Here is a 19,572-nt window from a genome sequence, read left to right on the forward strand (position 1 = left end):
TTGGTAACACTTTATTTTAGTGTTCTTGTTGAAAAATGTACATGTAGTTACTATAGTAATACCTATAAATTAAGCATAATTACAGTACATATATGTAGTAACAGTCCCACTTTATATTAGGTGGCCTTAACTACTATGTACTTAAATCACAAAATTTACACTTTTGCTTATATTGAGGTGGGATAAGGGTTTAAGTTAGGGTCAGGTGTGGTGGTATGGGTCAGTTTAAGGGTAAAGTTAGGGTCAGGTGTGGTGGTATGGGTCAGTTTAAGGGTAAAGTTAGGGTCAGGTGTGGTGGTATGGGTGAGTTTAAGGCTAAAGTTAGGGTCAGGTGTGGTGGTATGGGTGAGTTTAAGGGTAAAGTTAGGGTCAGGTGTGCTGGTATGGGTGAGTTTAACGGTAAAGTTAGGGTCAGGTGTGCTGGTATGGGTGAGTTTAAGGGTAAAGTTAGGGTCAGGTGTGGTGGTATGGGTCAGTTTAAGGGTAAAGTTAGGGTCAGGTGTGGTGGTATGGGTGAGTTTAAGGGTAAAGTTAGGGTCAGGTGTGGAGGTATGGGTGAGGGTAAGGGTAAAGTTAGGGACAGGTGTGCTGGTATGGGTGAGTTTAAGGGTAAAGTTAGGGACAGGTGTGCTGGTATGGGTGAGTTTAAGGGTAAAGTTAGGGACAGGTGTGCTGGTATGGGTGAGTTTAAGGGTAAAGTTAGGGTCAGGTGTGGAGGTATGGGTGAGTTTAAGGGTAAAGTTAGGGACAGGTGTGCTGGTATGGGTGAGTTTAAGGGTAAAGTTAGGGTCAGGTGTGGTGGTATGGTTGAGTTTAAGGGTAAAGTTAGGGTCAGGTGTGGTGGGATGGGTGAGTTTAAGGATAAAGTTAGGGACAGGTGTGCTGGTATGGGTGAGTTTAAGGGTAAAGTTAGGGTCAGGTGTGGAGGTATGGGTGAGTTTAAGGGTAAAGTTAGGGTCAGGTGTGGTGGTATGGGTGAGTTTAAGGGTAAAGTTAGGGTCAGGTGTGGTGGTATGGGTGAGTTTAAGGGTAAAGTTAGGGACAGGTGTGGAGGTATGGGTGAGTTTAAGGGTAAAGTTAGGGTCAGGTGTGGGGGTATGGGTGAGTTTAATGGTAAAGTTAGGGTCAGGTGTGGTGGTATGGGTGAGTTTAAGGGTAAAGTTAGGGTCAGGTGTGCTGGTATGGGTGAGTTTAAGGGTAAAGTTAGGGTCAGGTGTGGTGGTATGGGTGAGTTTAAGGGTAAAGTTAGGCTCAGGTGTGGTGGTATGGGTGAGTTTAAGGGTAAAGTTAGGGTCAGGTGTGGTGGTATGGGTGAGTTTAAGGGTAAAATTAGGGTCAGGTGTGGTGGTATGGGTGAGTTTAAGGGTAAAGTTAGGGTCAGGTGTGGTGGTATGGGTGAGTTTAAGGGTAAAGTTAGGGTCAGGTGTGGTGGTATGGGTGAGTTTAAGAGTAAAGTTAGGGTCAGATGTGGTGGTATGGGTGAGTTTAAGGGTAAAGTTAGGGTCAGGTGTGGTGGTATGGGTGAGTTTAAGAGTAAAGTTAGGGTCAGATGTGGTGGTATGGGTGAGTTTAAGGGTAAAGTTAGGGTCAGGTGTGGTGGTATGGGTGAGTTTAATGGTAAAGTTAGGGTCAGGTGTGGTGGTATGGGTGAGTTTAAGGGTAAAGTTAGGGACAGGTGTGGTGGTATGGGTGAGTTTAAGGGTAAAGTTAGGGACAGGTGTGGTGGTATGGGTGAGTTTAATGGTAAAGTTAGGGTCAGGTGTGGTGGTATGGGTGAGTTTAAGGGTAAAGTTAGGGACAGGTGTGGTGGTATGGGTGAGTTTAAGGGTAAAGTTAGGGACAGGTGTGGTGGGATGTTATTAATTACAGATGTAATTGCATATAGTTTTTTTTTTTTTTAAATGTAAGTACAATGTAAAAACACGTATGAACACAATAAGTGCATTGTATCAAATGGTTAATTTAAATATTAGTAGTACATATAGTATATAAAGACCCTTAATATAAAGTGGGACCCCCCACCCCACATAAAAAAAAACAAAATGTCTGAACGGTAGTGTGTCCATACAAATAAAAACAAAATTAGCCAATTCCTCTTTCAGTCTTGGGATTTGTGAAGTGCGAACTTTCGGTTCATTTTCAACAGCTTTGTTACATGACAGCTTTGCTTTTTGGCTTGGGTGTCTTGGTTTGTTTAACACATTTTATTGTTCAATTATTCAGAAAGAACAAAAGTCACACAAAAACATCCACACACATCAAGAAAGTGTTTTTCCCTAAACTCAACTTTTCTTCATTCTGTGTCAAGCCAAAAACAAAATAGTTTGAAACTAAATCAGAAATGGTCTTATCTCCTTTAACAAATTAAAGTGGAAATCAGCGCTTAACGTGTGAGTTTGGGGTCACTGGGTTTCTCAACATTTTTTTATGCAATTAAAAAAGTTGATCTGTGGGAGTAAAAGGCAAGTAACTTAAATGCAAGTCTCCTTGTCTAAATAAAAGTCAGTGGGGTGTGCTTCTTGCCACGAGTGCATTGTATTAAGGCACAGGCGCTGTTCTCCTTTTTGAACAGAGTGGGTGCACGGGTTCCATCCCAGTGCAAGCACAGTTTGGGTTCAGGTGATCACCGTCATGAGAGGTGTCCCAGATGGAGGACTGTCGATGTAGGACTTGAGTAATAATACAAAATGTGATGTTACAAATAGTTTTGTCCTCAAAACAGAAGAAAAGCACAAGATAAAGCACCCACTGTACTGTCCTCAGCAAAAAAAATATATAGATTCTGATTGAAAATGAGGACGCTAATGAGTAAAAGCGAGGTATGGATCTGATTGGCGACTGTCATGGTGTGTTGAATGGTTTTCTGGTGATCACCTTGAAAGTTTCTGGTTCAAACATTGTTTTACAAAGTATTTTCACGAATCTTGAGGAAATCCTTTTCGGTTCTTGTCGGATTCTTCAAGAGGAACGAGTCCTCTGCATGTACGAGTGTGATGTAGTGTGTGTGGAAGTGAGTTTGTGAGTATCTAGAGGCATAAGTTGCTGCTGATCTGGCAAGTGGAGCCAGTTCCTGCTTGTGATAAGAAGAGTTTTCCATTGGGACAGACACACACCTCAAATACAGTCTGTCTAGTTCCAGAGGTGGAGGCTTTTCCCTCCGGCAGACGCAGGAGTTTGATTTTCCTGGCATCCAAGCTGATCTAAAGAGAGAGAGGGAAGAGGATCTGAAGTTTATTTCATTGTTTCACATAAGAGCTATTTTAAATAAACATACCTTCAAACGGTTTATGTCACTTTCTATGAACAAGGTGCAATGTAGGTTCTTTTTTTATCAACCTCAGAGGCCTTTATTTTACATTCTTTGTTTTAATGGTACTTTTTAAAGCCTGTTACTAAAAACTTGGGCCATGTTTAAAAAGTATGATTTTGTTATTTTCCATCGGTAAACATTTACATCAGCATCAAAATGAAATAATAAACTTTGGGAGGTTATGGTGGTTTATAGACGGAGATAAACGTATAATTTTCATAAATTCAAAGGGTAGAAAAAACATACACACTGTAAAAAGTGATCAGGTAAAAACATGCACTATTGAAAAGAAAAAGAAAAAGTTATGTGGAATTGCCAAGTTCACATGAACATATTTTTTTTTTTTCCAATTAAGATTGAAGTTTATTACTTTATACTTAATAATGTTAAGGCAACAGGTTTCCTCTTTTTACAGTTAAGACAACTGATATTATTATAGTTTTTGTTAATACAATTAGATAATACAGAAAATATTTCACTACAAAGAATATCATTGTCATAACTACATTAAAAGTTTGGAATGATTACAATTTATTTTTTAGAAAGTAGTCTCTTATATGCTCACCAAGACTCATTTTTAAATGAAATATAGTACAACAGTAATATTGTGAAATATTATTACAATTTTGAATAACTGTTTTCTATTAGAATATACTTTAAAATGTAAATTATTCATGTGATGGTATAGCTGAATTTTCAGCATCATGACTCTAGTCTTCAGTGTAACATGATCCTTTAGAAATCATTGTAAAATGCTGGTTTGCTGCTTACTTATTATTAACAATTGTTACTAAATTATTAATTATTTGTCTTATTATTACCAATGTTGAAAACAGTTTTGGCTGCATAATTTTTAGGATTCTCTGATGAACAGAAAGTTCAAAAGGTTAGCATTTATTTGACATAGAAATCTTTTGTAATATTATACACTTAACTGTCATTTTTTTATCACTTTGAGTTATACTAATATTTCATAATATTGTTTTCACAGTATTTTTAATCAAATAAATGCAACCTTGGGGAGAATGATTTTCAAACATGTTAACATGATTTTATGACATTATGACTTTAATTATTGGATACAAAAAAGAAGGTCAAGACCTTTGAGGTGAACAGGACAGAATTATTATTTTAAACTTTTAAGGAACACATTTTTTTTTGAAAATAGGCTCATTTTCTAACTCCCCTAGATTTAAACAGTTGAGTTTTACCATTTTTGAATCCATTCATCCGATCTCCAGGTCTGGCGGTAGCACTTTTAACATAGCTTTGCATAAATAATTGAATCTAATTAGACCGTTAGCATCGCTCATTCCTGCGTAATAATCAAGGAACATGGCTGCTGTATCATGGGTGCAACGGCGCAATGATATTATGCAGTGCCTGAAAATAGGCTAACTTCCATTAACATAACCAGTGTTACAACCTGCTTACACAGAGTGTGTGCTGGGGACTATTTTCAGGTGCTGTCTAATATCATTGCACCACTGCACCCATGGTACGGCAGGAAAGTTCCTTGACTATTACGCAGAATAAGAGAATAGTCCCCAGCCATATCGGCCTAGAAAATCCCAACTTTTCAAATTTCCATTGGTCTAACACGATATAACTACAGAAGAGATAAGTTTTTCCTCTGTAGAACTCTCAATTTGTAGGCCCAAAAAAGAGCAGCACTGTCATTTTATTGAACAAAATATCTCATCTCGCAGCTTGTTCATCCCAGTCAAGTCCTCTAACCTCCTACATCCAACCAATCGAAGCAGTTTCAGTGACATAAGCACTCCAGTAAGTCTGGCTAAGACACACTTTTAGCCTTTTACCCGAGCTGCACCTTTCTCAATTCTCACTTTCTATTTTTCATGGGACCCTTGAGAAAGCATGTATTACCAAGGCTGGGAGAGGAGCTAGTCAAGGTATAAAAAGGTAAGAGGAGTCATTACTGACAGCCTCAAGGAAGCATTCCCGTCAAATGACCTGAAACACTTTTTTAAGCAGGGGTCTCAGCTGACTTCCCCAGACATCTGCTACCGAGCAAATTCGAGTGAGGGAGGGCTTTTCCCCCTCTCTGAGGTGGCTAATGCGCAAACCTCCAGTCTAATTGTGGTGGAACTGTCAAGGGGCAGTCGGGCCGGTGGAGGTGTCTGTTTCTCCTGGTAAAAAAAGAGCGATGAATGAAAGTGCTGAGGGCTAGTGGAGTGGAATATGCGACAGACGAGAGAAAGTCAAGAAAGCATAACCTGAAACTATGAGGGCTGATTGAAGTTCCTTTGACCTCACTGGGACTCGTTTATCTATTAAACTGCAAGTCATATAGCACAACCCAGGAGCGTAGCAATTATTATAAATGAGGGACATGTCCCCCATCACTCGAAATTTTCGGCATGGGTTCCAATACCCTTTTCTTTCTTTTTTTTTGTTGCAGGGATAATTCTGACATTTAGCTCATTTATTAAATTTTTTTTTTTTTAAAGTTTCCAGTAAAGCTACAAAATCAGAAAACAACACAAAAAACACGACTACGTTTAACAGTAATGCATTTTTATTAAAAGCACTTGACACAATGAAACAATCAAAACTCTTTTTAATTTCTCTGATTATTCGCTAAGGTTATTTTTACCACCATTCTTCTACGGTGGCCCAGTAGTGCAGCCGTACTAAATTAAACCACAACACATGGAATCGACACAACACAACGAAATCGCCACAACACAATGAAATCGCCACAACACAACGGAAACAGAAATCGCCACAACACAACAATATCGCCACAACACAATGAAATCGCCACAACACAACGGAAACAGAAATCGCCACAACACAACGATATCGCCACAACACAATGAAATCGCCACAACACAACAGAATCACCAGAACACAATGAAATCGCCACAACATAACGAAAACAGAAATCGCCACAACACAACGACATCGCCACAACACAACGGATTCGCCAGAACACAATGAAATCGCCACAACACAACAGAAACAAGCCATAACACAACGATATCGCCACAACACAATGAAATCGTCACAACACAACGGAAACAGAAATCGCCACAACACAACGATATCGCCACAACACAATGAAATCGTCACAACACAACGGAAACAGAAATCGCCACAACACAACGATATCGCCACAACACAATGAAATCGTCACAACACAACGGAAACAGAAATCGCCAGAACACAACGATATCGCCACAACACAATGAAATCGCCACAACACAACAGAATCACCAGAACACAATGAAATCGCCACAACATAACGAAAACAGAAATCGCCACAACACAACGACATCGCCACAACACAACGGATTCGCCAGAACACAATGAAATTGCCACAACACAACGGAAACAGAAATCGCCACAACACAAAGATATCGCCACAACACAACGGAAACAGAAATCGCCAAAACACAACGATATCGCCACAACACAACGGAAACAGAAATTGCCAAAACACAACGATATTGCCACAACACAACGGAATCGCCACAACACAACGGAATCGCCACAACACAACGGAAACAAGCCATAACACAACAGATTCGCCACAACACAACGGAAACAAGCTACAACACAACGATATCGCCACAACACAACGATATCGCCACAACACAACGGAATCGCCACAACACAACGGAATCGCCACAACACAACGGAAACAAGCCATAACACAACAGATTCGCCACAACACAACGGAATCGCCACAACACAACGGAAACAAGCCATAACACAACAGATTCGCCACAACACAACGGAAACAAGCTACAACACAACGATATCGCCACAACACAACGATATCGCCACAACACAACGATATCGCCACAACACAACGGAATCGCCACAACACAACGGAATCGCCACAACACAACGGAAACAAGCCATAACACAACAGATTCGCCACAACACAACGGAATCGCCACAACACAACGGAAACAAGCTACAACACAACGATATCGCCACAACACAACAATATCGCCACAACACAACAGAATCGCCACAACACAACGGAATCGCCACAACACAACGGAAACAAGCCATAACACAACAGATTCGCCACAACACAACGGAATCGCCACAACACAACGGAAACAAGCTACAACACAAAGATATTGCCACAACACAATGGAAATGCTTCCGACCACAAGGGGGCTCTCGGAGTGCAATAAAGTTAGTTTTCCTTGCCATTGTTCTATAGATTCACCAGTCTTACAAAGATGTGAACACCATGATCAGTTTTAAGTGTTTAACCATTGTATCGACATGAAATATCAATTTAAAATCACTTACATGAATTATAGATGCATATTTATTCTCGAAAACACTTTTACTTGCTATCAGCGCTTGATACCCAAGCGAACGTCTGTGAATTTCACCATGCAGTTTAAACATATAATTTGTATGAATTACAATTACTTTTCACATTTAAAAACAGACATGTTAAAATTGGTATAAGGAAGTAGCTGGCATAATCACATTATGTTTGGCCTGCTGAGGAGCCAAGTTGAACTCTGTTCCATCGGTACAGCGAATGTGGCAGCGGGAAGTTACGTCTCCGTTCCCTCCTCAGGGAATGAGGGTTACATACGTAACCGAGACGTTCCCTTTCGTTCAGTCACTCCGACGTAACGTCAGTGACTGACGAATGGGGGTCCCAATGTAATCCCGCCACTCGGCTGTCTTCCAGTGCCCTTCGCAAGCGTGAGACCCCTGATGCAAGTTAGGACGGTCAAAGGCCTCTACTTAACGCAGGAATACCAAGGTACACTGGGAAGCATATTCCAGGAGGAGATATGCGCCAAGATGCCTACCCGTAGGGAGGACTTAAAAATACACGTATGACCCGAGGGGCTGCATACGGAAGATCACTGGGGTACCAGCCACAGGTGGATTTTTAACCCCAGGGGGTGGCAAGGTTGCCAAGGGAATACACCCGCTCAGGGAGGCTTACGGTGGAAATACACATGTGGGGGTCGCCGGAGGGGAACCATGCACATGGGGCACCTGGCCGGACACGAGTGTCTGGGCTAAGGGCAGACTTACTGGCGTCGGCGTCGTCAGTGCTGGAGGAGCTCAGGGCTCTCGGGGAGCTCACCTGCAAGCATGGCTGTCAGCTCCGGGTCCGACTCGGGCAATGCTGGCGCGCCCGGAGGCGGCAGCACAGCCGAATCATCATCCTCGGAGGACTCTAGCCCACCTTGTGATGCGGTCACCGACATCTCGTCATCCTCTGGAGTGCCGAACGAAACACGCGGACCGGTCGAAACCGAGGCCGCGGGCTCCATCACAGCGCTCGTGGGTACCGGTGCAACAGAGGGGGGTGTGGGCCGAGGCATGAGCGTAAGAGCTGTGTTCCACACCATCACCCTCAGGTCACCCTGGCCACCAGCCGTAGAGACGACCCGCGGACCGGATGATACCGAGGCCGCAGACACGTCAGATCGGGGGGTGACGGTGGGGACTCTCACTCCGGCAGCCGCACATAGATCATTGAGTCTCGTCCGCAACACGGAGATGGCCATATTCCCGCAGTGGGAACATGACGCATCCACAAGCGCCGCCTGAGCATGCTGGAAGCCCAGGCATGCCAGACAGTGCGAGTGCCCATCAGAAGAGGGTAGAGACCAGCCACACCCAGAAGCACACGGGCGAGACATCCTGAAAAGGACAAGCCACGTGTGAGCTCTTTTTGTGAGAGGATTAACCTCGCAGTCGATGCCGAAGCGCCCAGGGGACCACACACCAACTGGAAACCAATCGTCAGACCAGCAGGCAGGAAGTAAGTGACCGCTGGAACGTGCCGAACACCAACACCGACTGGAAGATCCTGATCGTCTCGAAGAACTGACAGTAACTCAGAAGGCTTATAGGAGTGAAAGGTATGTAACCCTTGGCTTCGAAGCATTAAAACATAATGCGATTATGCCAGCTACTTCCTTATATACCCACGTGGGTAGGTAGAGTTACGCATGCAAATCTCGCATGCCCATGGCATTGGCACTGCCATTGGGCGCTTTCTAGTCTCGGAGATGATATAGGCTTCTAAGCGAAACCCCCATTCGTCAGTCACTGACGTTACGTCGGAGTGACTGAACGAAAGGGAACAATGGGTTAATGCATTAACAATGCAATTGTTAATTATGATGGGATTTTGGCAATATTACTATTAAACTTTACCTCAAGGAAATGCAATACTTTGATTAGACTAATGCATTTAAAGCTGCAGTAGGTCACCTTTGTCACCTTTTTTTTTTTTTTTTTTTTTTTACATATTTGTTAAACCTGTCATTATGTCCTGACAAGTAGAATATGAGACAGATAATCTGTGAAAAAATTCCTCCTCTGGCTCCTTCCTTTAAGTTATAAAGTTGTAAACTTACTGCTTATTGATAAAAATAAACTCCTAATTCACTGCTTATTAATAGTTAGTAAAGTATTTTTTGTAGCATTTAAGTTTAGGTATTGTTTAGGATTAGGGGATGTAGAATAAGGTCATGCAGAATAAGGCATTAATATGTGCTTTATAAGTACTAATAAACAGCCAATATCCTAGTAATATGCATGCTAATAAGCAACTAGCTAACAGTTAATAACTGAACCTTAAAATAAAGTGTTACCTTTTGTCTCTTCAGAATTGTGAGATACAATATATTGGCAAACATTTTGGGACACCTGCCTTTACATGCACATTAACTTTAATGACATCCCATTCCTAATCCATAGGGTTTAATATTGAGTTGGCACACCCTTCCCAGCTATAACAGCTTCAACTCTTCTAGAAGGGCTTTACATAAGGTTTAGGAGTGTGTTTATGGGAATATCTGACCATTCTTCTAGAACAGTGTTCTTCGCTATTTTTTTTCCAGAAGAGCCACACTGAGAGGACAAAATCAAGAGGAGAGCCATTTTTACCGCTAAGTATCAGTTGCATCCAATCATGTCATATCTACTTATTAATCTGTCATCCCTGAACATACAGTAAATGCAATAAACACAAAAGGTAGATAGATAGTGGCTATGCATGATATATGTTTTAATGTAAACTTTATTTCAGTGCTGTCAATCAATCAAATATTTTTATTTTTTTAATTTTTTTTAGATTTATCACACATTTTTCTGATTAATTACGATTAATCACATGCAATTAAAAACAAGTGTTTATATGTTTTTATATATTTTGTGATGTAATAATTTCACAGTAAATCGCCAAATTAATATAGAAAAAACAAAGACAGTATATTTTAAATATTTGTTCAATGGAATCTTTTTTTTTTTTTTTTTTTTATAAATGAAGGCCAGTATCACTGATACTAGATATGTCTATTAAAGGAGTACTTCAGCACTGGGAAGATTAATCTGTATTTAAACTGGGTCATTAATGTAGTATAAATGTGAAACTATTTTTGAATTTGGTGCTTTCTAGACTGAGAAAAGACAGAAAATGTATTTTTGTCTCATGGGGATGAAAGACAACAATTCCCAGAATGCTTCGCTGCCCTGCGAGGCCACTCTCAAAGCCACTGCTACTAGATTACTGAATCACTGATCACTTTCCCACCGCGACTGCGATCATCTTCATAAAATCATTTCAGTTAGAGAACAGACACTACAATTAAAAACTGAACATGAGTGTTCAATATGTGATTTAGCCGCTGAGGGAGTCTCAATCACAGCCCAAAACGCTGCAGGAGTCACAATGAGCTTGTGATGAGAGCTGAGGTAAACGCGACGGCACTCGCGCAGGCATAGATTCACAGTGCATGTTCAGTCTGCTGCGTTTTTAGTTCATGCCTTTAAAAGCTTAACTTTCATAGGAATTAGTTTGAGAAGTTAAAAGACTTACTTTGCTCTGCTGGCCACACCGTTTAAACATGAATGCCTGAGGCTGCAGCTGCGAGCTGAGTGCTGTGAGTGTGATCTCCATCCCCCACACGAGTTGAAAACATGCGGAAATGGCTCCCTCTGCTGGCTGCAGTCTTTAGCCTCTGGCCAACAATTCCTCAGATGGCGCAAATTGATGATAATTGCGTCATGGGAGGAATTTTTCCATAAATGAAATGCATAAATCTCTTGTCTCAGGGGGATATGAGGGGGAGAAGCACAATCATTTGAATATACTCCAGGGTTTCTACTGATACAAAGCCATATGCTAATCGCTGAAGTAACCCTAAAGTTCATTTAAGGGGGGGGGGGGGGGGGGGGGTGAAATGCTGTTTCATGCATACTGAGCTTTTTACACTGTTAAAGACTTGGATTCCCATCCTAAACATAGACAAAGTTTCAAAAACTAATGTTGGACGTTTGATGGAGTATTTCTTTGTCAAAAATACTCCTTCTGGTTTCTCACAAGTTTCAGAGTTTTTTTCGACTATGGCTCGGTTTGACGTTAATAGATCGGAAGGTCCTTGTATGGGCCGTACGGGCTCTTCTCCCGGTAGGGTGTGCGCGCGCGTGACTAGAGCGAGAGAGGAAATGCACGCCCATAAACACTCTCTCAGGTGCAGATCCAGTCGTCCGTGAACACTTATGACGTGCCGCGCTCCCGCTCTTATTCCTATGGTTGATGTCAACGCTTCAGCACAGCATTCCCGGAAGGCAGCGCTGCATTTGAACCGATTTGAACGCAGAAATGACGGGAAGCTTCACAACATCGCAGATTTCCACAGTCACTGCTGTCACAGGACTTCACCAAATCATACCAAAGAAGAGTGTTTTTGACGGAGCGGTCCCAGCGATAAAGGTTCGATCCTGCTTTGGAAGCAGCCGGTGAGTAAAACTGCTTCAAATGTCTCTGCTATTGGCTATCGTCGCATGAGTAAACATCAGTAAACGACACGATCGCGTGCTTCGTCATTCAAATGCGCTAACGGTTACTCCATTGTTGTTCTATGTATAACATTACACTAGTCTAACGTGCAAAACCGTTTTGCTTGCTACTGCTAAGGTTTAGTCGCATACAATAGTCCATAAACCGAATCATGTCCTCATAAACTGCAAGTAAAGACACACAAATGTTGACAGGCCACTAAATACAGTACATACCACAGAGACGGACGTCCTGCTGTTGCTGTTTCTCCTATTCAATTTATTTCAGCCTGATTCTGGATCACGTATTAGCTGAATCCGATCGATAGCATACATGGGTCGATAGCATACTTGGGTTTCTCCACGCTTGAGGACGTCACTGCTTTGCGCTCGTCATTCTTTAGCTCCGCCCACACGATACGCCTGCAGGCGCTCGGTTTTTTCCGGAAAGACTCAGTACAGCCTATATTTTTTTTTTATAAATATAATAAAACTAAAGACTTTTCGGAGATATGAAGGATGCAATACTACTCTATAGGTACTCAAGATTGACATGAGATTGACTGAAACTGAGTGTTTCACCCCCCCTTTAAGACGTTATTTCCACTGAGAATACTTGACAAAACTGACATTTTGCCATAATTCTTTCTGTGTGTTATAGTTTGTTCAAGCGCTAAAGAGAACTGGATTCTAGCGCGCTCTCTGTTCTCATGATGCTGGTGCGTAATCCACTAATCCTAGTTGACAATGTGTATCATATGTACGTAAAATGTCATTTTGCCATATAAATAGCACAATAAATACAATTCTAGTTGTAGATATGCATTTCATGAAAACGTGTTGATCTATAAGGGCACATTCGGAGTTAACCGCAGGAAGGACAGCCAAAACTGGTAACCCTGCAGTCAGTCATGGACGTAAGGGCAAATCAAGTTTAAATATAGGCACTGATGTTGGATGAGAAGGCCTGGCTTGCAGTCTCCGCTCTAATTAATCCCAGAGTTGTTGAGGTCAGGACTCTTGTTCAGACCAGTCAGACCAGTTAAGGCCACCACACCAAACTCACTCATCCATGTCTTTATGGACCTTGATTTGTGCACTGGTGTGCAGCCATGTTGGAACAAAGAAGGGGCCATCCCTGAACTTGGGAGCATGAAACTGTCCAAAATGTCTTTGTATGCTGATGCATTAAGAGTTCCTCTCACAGAAACGAAGAGGCCAAGCCCAAGGCCTGAAAAACAACCCACACAATAATCCACCAAACTTTACACTTGGCACAACTGGCCAAGTTGTGCCATGGAAAGCTGCTCGGACATGGAAACCCATTCCATTAAGCTCTCTACGCACTGTTCTTGAGATAATCTGAAGGCGGTTTGGAGGTCTGTGATTGACTTGCCTGAGTTGCTGTTGTTCCCATTTTCTTCGACTTTGTTTTAATACCACTAACATTTGACCGTGGAATATTTAGTAGTGAAGAAATTTTACGAATGGACTTATTGCACGGGTGCCAAACTATCACGGTATCACTCTTAATTTCACTGAGCTCCTGAGAGCGACCCATTCTTTCATAAATGTTGAATTGAATTGAGAAGTGTCTGCATGCCTATGTGCTTGATTTTATACACCTTTGGCCATGGAAGTGATTGGAAAACCTGAATTCAATATTTGGAAGGGTGTCCCAATACTTTTGACAATATAGAATATAAACTCACAATTTCCCCTCAGAATTGGACTTTATAACTTGCAAGTGCAAGATTATATCTCACAATTCTAAGAAAATAAGTCAGAATTGTGAGTTATAATGTCAGAATTCTAACTTTATTATTCACAATTTACAATTGCAATGCCCTTGTATCACAGTCCTTTGGCTGCATGGGATGAGAACACATTTTTTATTTCTTGGGTCAAGAAAAAGTCTTGACAAGGAGTTTGCAATTATTATTATTATTATTTAATTTTTTTACCTCCCTTACTGCAAAATATTCTCTGTGGCTGGATGTACTTAAATCTGCTGTATAAATAGGATACAAGGGCCTTTTATTGTGGCCGGCCTAAGGTACACCTGTGCCATAATCATGCAGTCTAATCAGCATCTTGATATGTCACACCTGTGAGGTGGATGGATTTTCTCTGCAAAGGAGAAGTGCTCACTAACACAGATTTAGAGATTTGTCAACAATATTTGAGAGGAATAGCCTCTGTACATTGTACATAGAAAAAGCCTTAGATCTTTGAGTTCAGCTCATGAAAAATAGGGGCAAAAACAAAAGTTGTATATATATATATGTGCTTATAATTTTGTGCAATGTACATTAAAACAGTGGACATGCCTACTGTGTCTGAGTTCATCATCTGTGTAATGGGGTAAAATTAATCACACTTCTTAGAGAATAATCAGAATAATGAAAACTGCGTGTAAACAAGAGTGAAGAGTTTTTTGTCATGTAAACACGATGAAATCCTTACTCTGATTATTGGAAATAAATGCATTGTTGCTGAACATGCAAATGTATTCATAGTTTAATAAGATTATGGTTACTACGATTATGAGCTTAATCGCATTAGTTTGATTGAAGCATTGTGTTTAGGCTACATGAGGTATTGCCAAAATCCTATTATGAGGGTACATGTAAACATGCTCATCCTCATCAAATAACAGAATGAGGACATTTTTTTTTATGTCTGAAATTTTCATTTTGGAGGGATTTGGACATTTTGTGAATTGTGGTTCCATACAAGTAGGTATCCGGAATTTCAGACATTTCAGGTGTCAGGCATTTCAGCTTCAGGGCACAAAAATAAAACAGGTAATTATGAAATGAAATTGTAAATAAGAAAAAAAAAAAGTCTCACTGTGAAAGTCCCAGTTATGAGAAATAATGTTGCAGTTGTGAGATTTAAAGTAACAATTATGACCAATAAAGTCATAATAAGCACTTTATTAATTTAGTCTGAAGCAGAACATGGACCTCCACAGATTACAGTTTTGTGCTCTCGCCTAATTATTACTTTTCCATGCATTAATGACTCCCTCCACTTTTGAAATCATTCCATAAATGGGAAAATCATTCTTGTTATTTTTGTTTCTGTCTTTCATAATACATATTACATATTAGTTTCATTAATTAAAAAAAAAAAAACGCTGATAATTTAAAATTCATTACATCTCTCATAAACAGATTCCAACTGCATCTCTTAAAAGACCATCAACAGCTCGTTTATCAACACATCAGCAGTCTGCACAATCTAATCACGGACATTTGAGTCAGATAACTGACATCTACATATTGTATTACAGCATAAATGTTTAACTAAACGTCTGCTTCCCTCGGCAGATGAGAAGGAGACATATGGATGTAGATGGAGCGCTTGTTTTGATGACAATTAATGGCAGATGGAAGTGTCAAAAACACAGAGTACATCCAAGCACAGAATGAAGGACAGTTACCTCTCCGTCTTTTGACTCCAGGCGTAAATCGCTCCTGCAGGTCGCTTGGAAATCACCCGCATCGGCTTCTATTTTCACTCCTTTAGGTGCCTCCATGTAAAGCGAACGTGTGGGAGACTCCAGCCTGAGCAGAAGAAATATCACAAAATGGAATATATGTCTAAATAAGACTTTCAAATCAGATCAATCAAAATAGCCCAAAAGGTTACAGCGATGAAGCTGATGAGACTTTAATGCTTCAAAGGGTGGCTTTGCAAAGTGAATGATTCCCTGGAGACAACGCAATTATGCCGTCTCATTTTTATCACCAAATGTAATTGAAAGATTTGTGAGAATATTCAGAGTGTATAATATGAGAATTATGGAACATTCGGATGTTAATCAAGACACTTTGTGATATATAGTGTTGTGTGTATTAGGTTATTAAGCCAGGTCAATTTCTATATAGACATTTACTATAGAGATCAAAACAAAACAAAACGGATATAATTGACACCATTATTTCTAAAAGAAACATTCCTTTAACACTTACTTTGTCCTTTTGGTTTTGTTTACACCTGGTATTAAGATGCGTTTTGGTCGATCGGATCACAAATAGATGAGGGAGACACATTCATGTTTACATCTGGTGTTTTATTCCACTTTCAACCACTTCTGTCCCGATTTCTTCAGAGGGAAGGTATGTGTGAGTAAATGTATGGGCTTTTTCAGATCTTTTGATCTAATGTACAAAATACGCTTATGCAATTTACATATGAAAGCAACCAGAGACGACAGAGCGCATCGGCTTCTGTTTCTGCTCTGATTGTGTGTTAGAAATCAGGAATGGTGAGAGAGCATGGTGTTGATGGGGTTTTCGTCTTCAAACCAAACTTGGGTCTTCAAAGTTCAAACCCGTAGCGTGCGTCCTATAATGTTTATGCATTAGGTCAGTAGGCGGAGAGTGGCTGTTTGAATGCATTCAACCACATGAGCGTTTACACTACAAAAGCAATCCGGTCAAATGTGTTTTCGACTACCTCTGGAGGTGATCGAAGGTGGACAAGTACAAAACATTTTAGGTCCTGTTTACACCTGGATTTAGTGTCATCCACTTTTGATCGGATCGGCCAAAACACATCTTAATACCAGATGTTAACAGGGCCTTTGTGTCAACATGCCCCAATAGTGAGTAAACAATTGTTTTGTCAAACATATATTGTAATTAATTAATAAAATTCCTAACTTCTCTATGCAACAACTTGCTTTTAAATACATTTGGATTTTAAATTAAAAAAAAATAATACATTTATAATACATTTTGATTTATAAAATTACAATTGTAAATACAAAATAAAATAAAATAAAAAAGGATGGAAGAATGTGCGCATATCCAATTAAACCTTTACAGGTGCCAGATTTAATAAAACATAAATCGAAGTAAACACAAATCTGCACACTGCTGTTACTGCTCCCATAGATTAAAAAAAAAAAAATGTTTCGACTCCAAGGGTCTTGGCAAACACCAGGCAAACAACGTGCACACACAGGTATAATTTGTATCGGTGTGAACCATCACACCAAATCTCATTAGTGAGAAAAGTAATAATAATAATAAAAATAATAATAATAATAATAATAATAATAATAATAATAATAATAATAATAATAATAATAATAATAATAATAATAATAATAAAAACCTTTACATTTTAGTTGTACATTCATTAAGCAATGTTGAATTATGCAATGGAGTTACACCAATATGTGGCACAAGATTATAAATATAAAAAAAAAAATTGTTTTACATGATAATAACATACGAAAAGCTTTCTATTTCAGATAAATATTGTTCTTTTGAACTTTCTATTCATCAAAGAATCCTAAAAAAATAAAATAAATAAGCAACTGATCAAAATTGATAATAATAATTAATATTTCTTGAGCAGCAAATCATATTTGAATGATTTCTAAAGGATCATGACACTGAAGGCTGGAGTAATGATGCTGAAAATTCAGCTTTGAATCACAGAAATAAGTTGCATTTTAAAATATATTCAAATAGAAAACAATTATTATTATTATTATTTTTGAAATATTTCACAATATTACAGCTTTTTGTATTTTTAATAAATAACATAAATGAAGCCTTGGTGAGCAGAAGATACTTTTTTTGAAAAACAATCAAATTAGTACAGTTTCTAAACTTTTGACTAGTAGCATATATACATATATTTTTTAATATATATAATATTTCAATTGCAAAAGATAAAAAAGCATTTCTAAAGAAAAGAAAAGGTTTTGAAAACGGCTTTTTATGAAAAACGCTCATGACACAACACAATGACCTGTTACAGTTAATGAGCTGTATAAGAGCTCTGATTAGCATGTTAGTAGGCGAGGCGAAAGTAAAACGTGAGAAAATGTGAATCTGATGCAAATCACTAATAACAATAGGGAAGATGAGACCTAGCTCAGTAGAGATTTAATTGAAAAATCACTTAAAAAACATTTTGTTTAAACAATAGCCTGGATGGTTACGCCTCAAGATGAAATCTATTTTAGAGTTTAAACGTTACACATCAAAGTAAAATTAGGATCATTAGCTTGATGAAACATGAAAGCATCCTTCATTATCTGGAACCCGGCATTCAACCTTTTGAATTTCAAATAGTAAGCATCTGTGAGATATCGGTATTCACAGTGAGGTGGAGCAGCAACGCAGGTGCTAACAAAAAGCAAATTTAAGCAAATTAAGTGACATCGGGTTGGCGCACCTACCAGGGATAAAAGGGATTCGACTAATTTGTCGCAAGTAGAAAAACAAAGGGAAAATTTAATTTACCCCCTCTTGGGTGTGAGAGAAATATTAGGACAGAGGCAACACAACCTGCGCGTGTTCTACTCAGCTGAGGGAATACAGCCCTATAGCCTACAAATGAAGCTGCACAGAAGGAGAGACAGAAGAGGAGTTTAAATAAATCTGTACAGTAGCTCAAACAGTAGCATGGCGCAAACAATGCTACTATGTAAACCTGCAGCTATACCTTTAAGGCACAATATGTATGATTTTTTGGATACAAATATCCAAAAACCACTAGAACAATGTTTTATATTTTGTTGACTTATTCCATAAGCAATTTTAACCAGGACACGGACCATATCTGTGCATCACCAATCAGTAACATCATACCCACGTTATAACACCAAAGATGCTTTAGTATAATATGTCTTTTATTAGACAGGTGAGCAACTGTTTACAACTGTTTACATTCATCCAAAGAAAACATAGAATTTTATAGCCTGACAAGCCAGACCCAAATCAAGATGTTTGGTCTGGAAACTCACCATAGACAGGGCTCAATCCGAGGGTTGTCAATAAACGGTTGTCTTTTAAACTCCCTTTGCACGCGATAGGATAGCGCTACAACCAACCAGAGCAACGAAGGTAAAGCGGAGCTGATAGATTAAACTTTCGCCGTATCCGGTTGGCAAAACTCAGAACATATCTTCCCATTTTAAGAATGACTTCAGTGCCGTTCTTTGTTCTTTTCTCTGAGAAAAGCTTAACTCCAAGTCTTCCAGAGTCGTGGTCAAAGCGGATTCGAAAGACCGTCGTTCACCAGCTTCTGTGTTTACCAGAAGCACGCAAACGCAACTCGGCAATGCTGAATAAAGTCTTATTTTTTGTTATTTTTGCACCAAAATGTATTGTCGACACTTCAAAAGAGTCTAACTAACCAACTGATGTCACATATGGACTACTTTGATGATGTTTTCATTACCTTTCTGGACGTGGACAGCAAGTGGGCCTACACTTACATTCAAAGGACAGAAAGCCCTCGGACTAAATCTAAAATATCTTAAACTGTGTTCTGAAGATGAACGGAGGTCTTACGGGTGTGGAACGACATTGGGGTGAGTCATTAATGAAAGAAATTTCATTTTTGGGTGAACTAACCCTTTAAGGAGCTAGATTGCTTGGTGCATTAAGCTTGATTCAGTGATATTTAATAATGTTTCT

General features: G+C 39.6%; 1 protein-coding gene across 3 annotated transcripts in view; it reads right to left on the reverse strand.

Moving 5' to 3' along the window:
* Nucleotides 1–1,328: 1,328 nt before the first annotated feature.
* sgcd (sarcoglycan, delta (dystrophin-associated glycoprotein)) overlaps nucleotides 1,329–19,572 on the reverse strand; it is a 278,772-nt gene continuing 260,528 nt past the window's right edge. For all 3 annotated transcript variants that reach the window (XM_067423887.1, XM_067423885.1, XM_067423886.1), the window contains exons 7-8: nucleotides 15,570–15,693; nucleotides 1,329–3,200 (exon numbers count right to left, since the gene is read on the reverse strand). In XM_067423887.1, coding sequence (XP_067279988.1) covers nucleotides 3,027–3,200; nucleotides 15,570–15,693 — 298 coding nt within the window. In that variant the 3' untranslated portion in view covers nucleotides 1,329–3,026. The remainder of the gene's footprint in view (nucleotides 3,201–15,569; nucleotides 15,694–19,572) is intronic.

This window comes from Pseudorasbora parva, chromosome 18 (genome assembly GCF_024679245.1).
Source record: "Pseudorasbora parva isolate DD20220531a chromosome 18, ASM2467924v1, whole genome shotgun sequence".
Taxonomy (NCBI): Eukaryota; Metazoa; Chordata; class Actinopteri; order Cypriniformes; family Gobionidae; genus Pseudorasbora; species Pseudorasbora parva.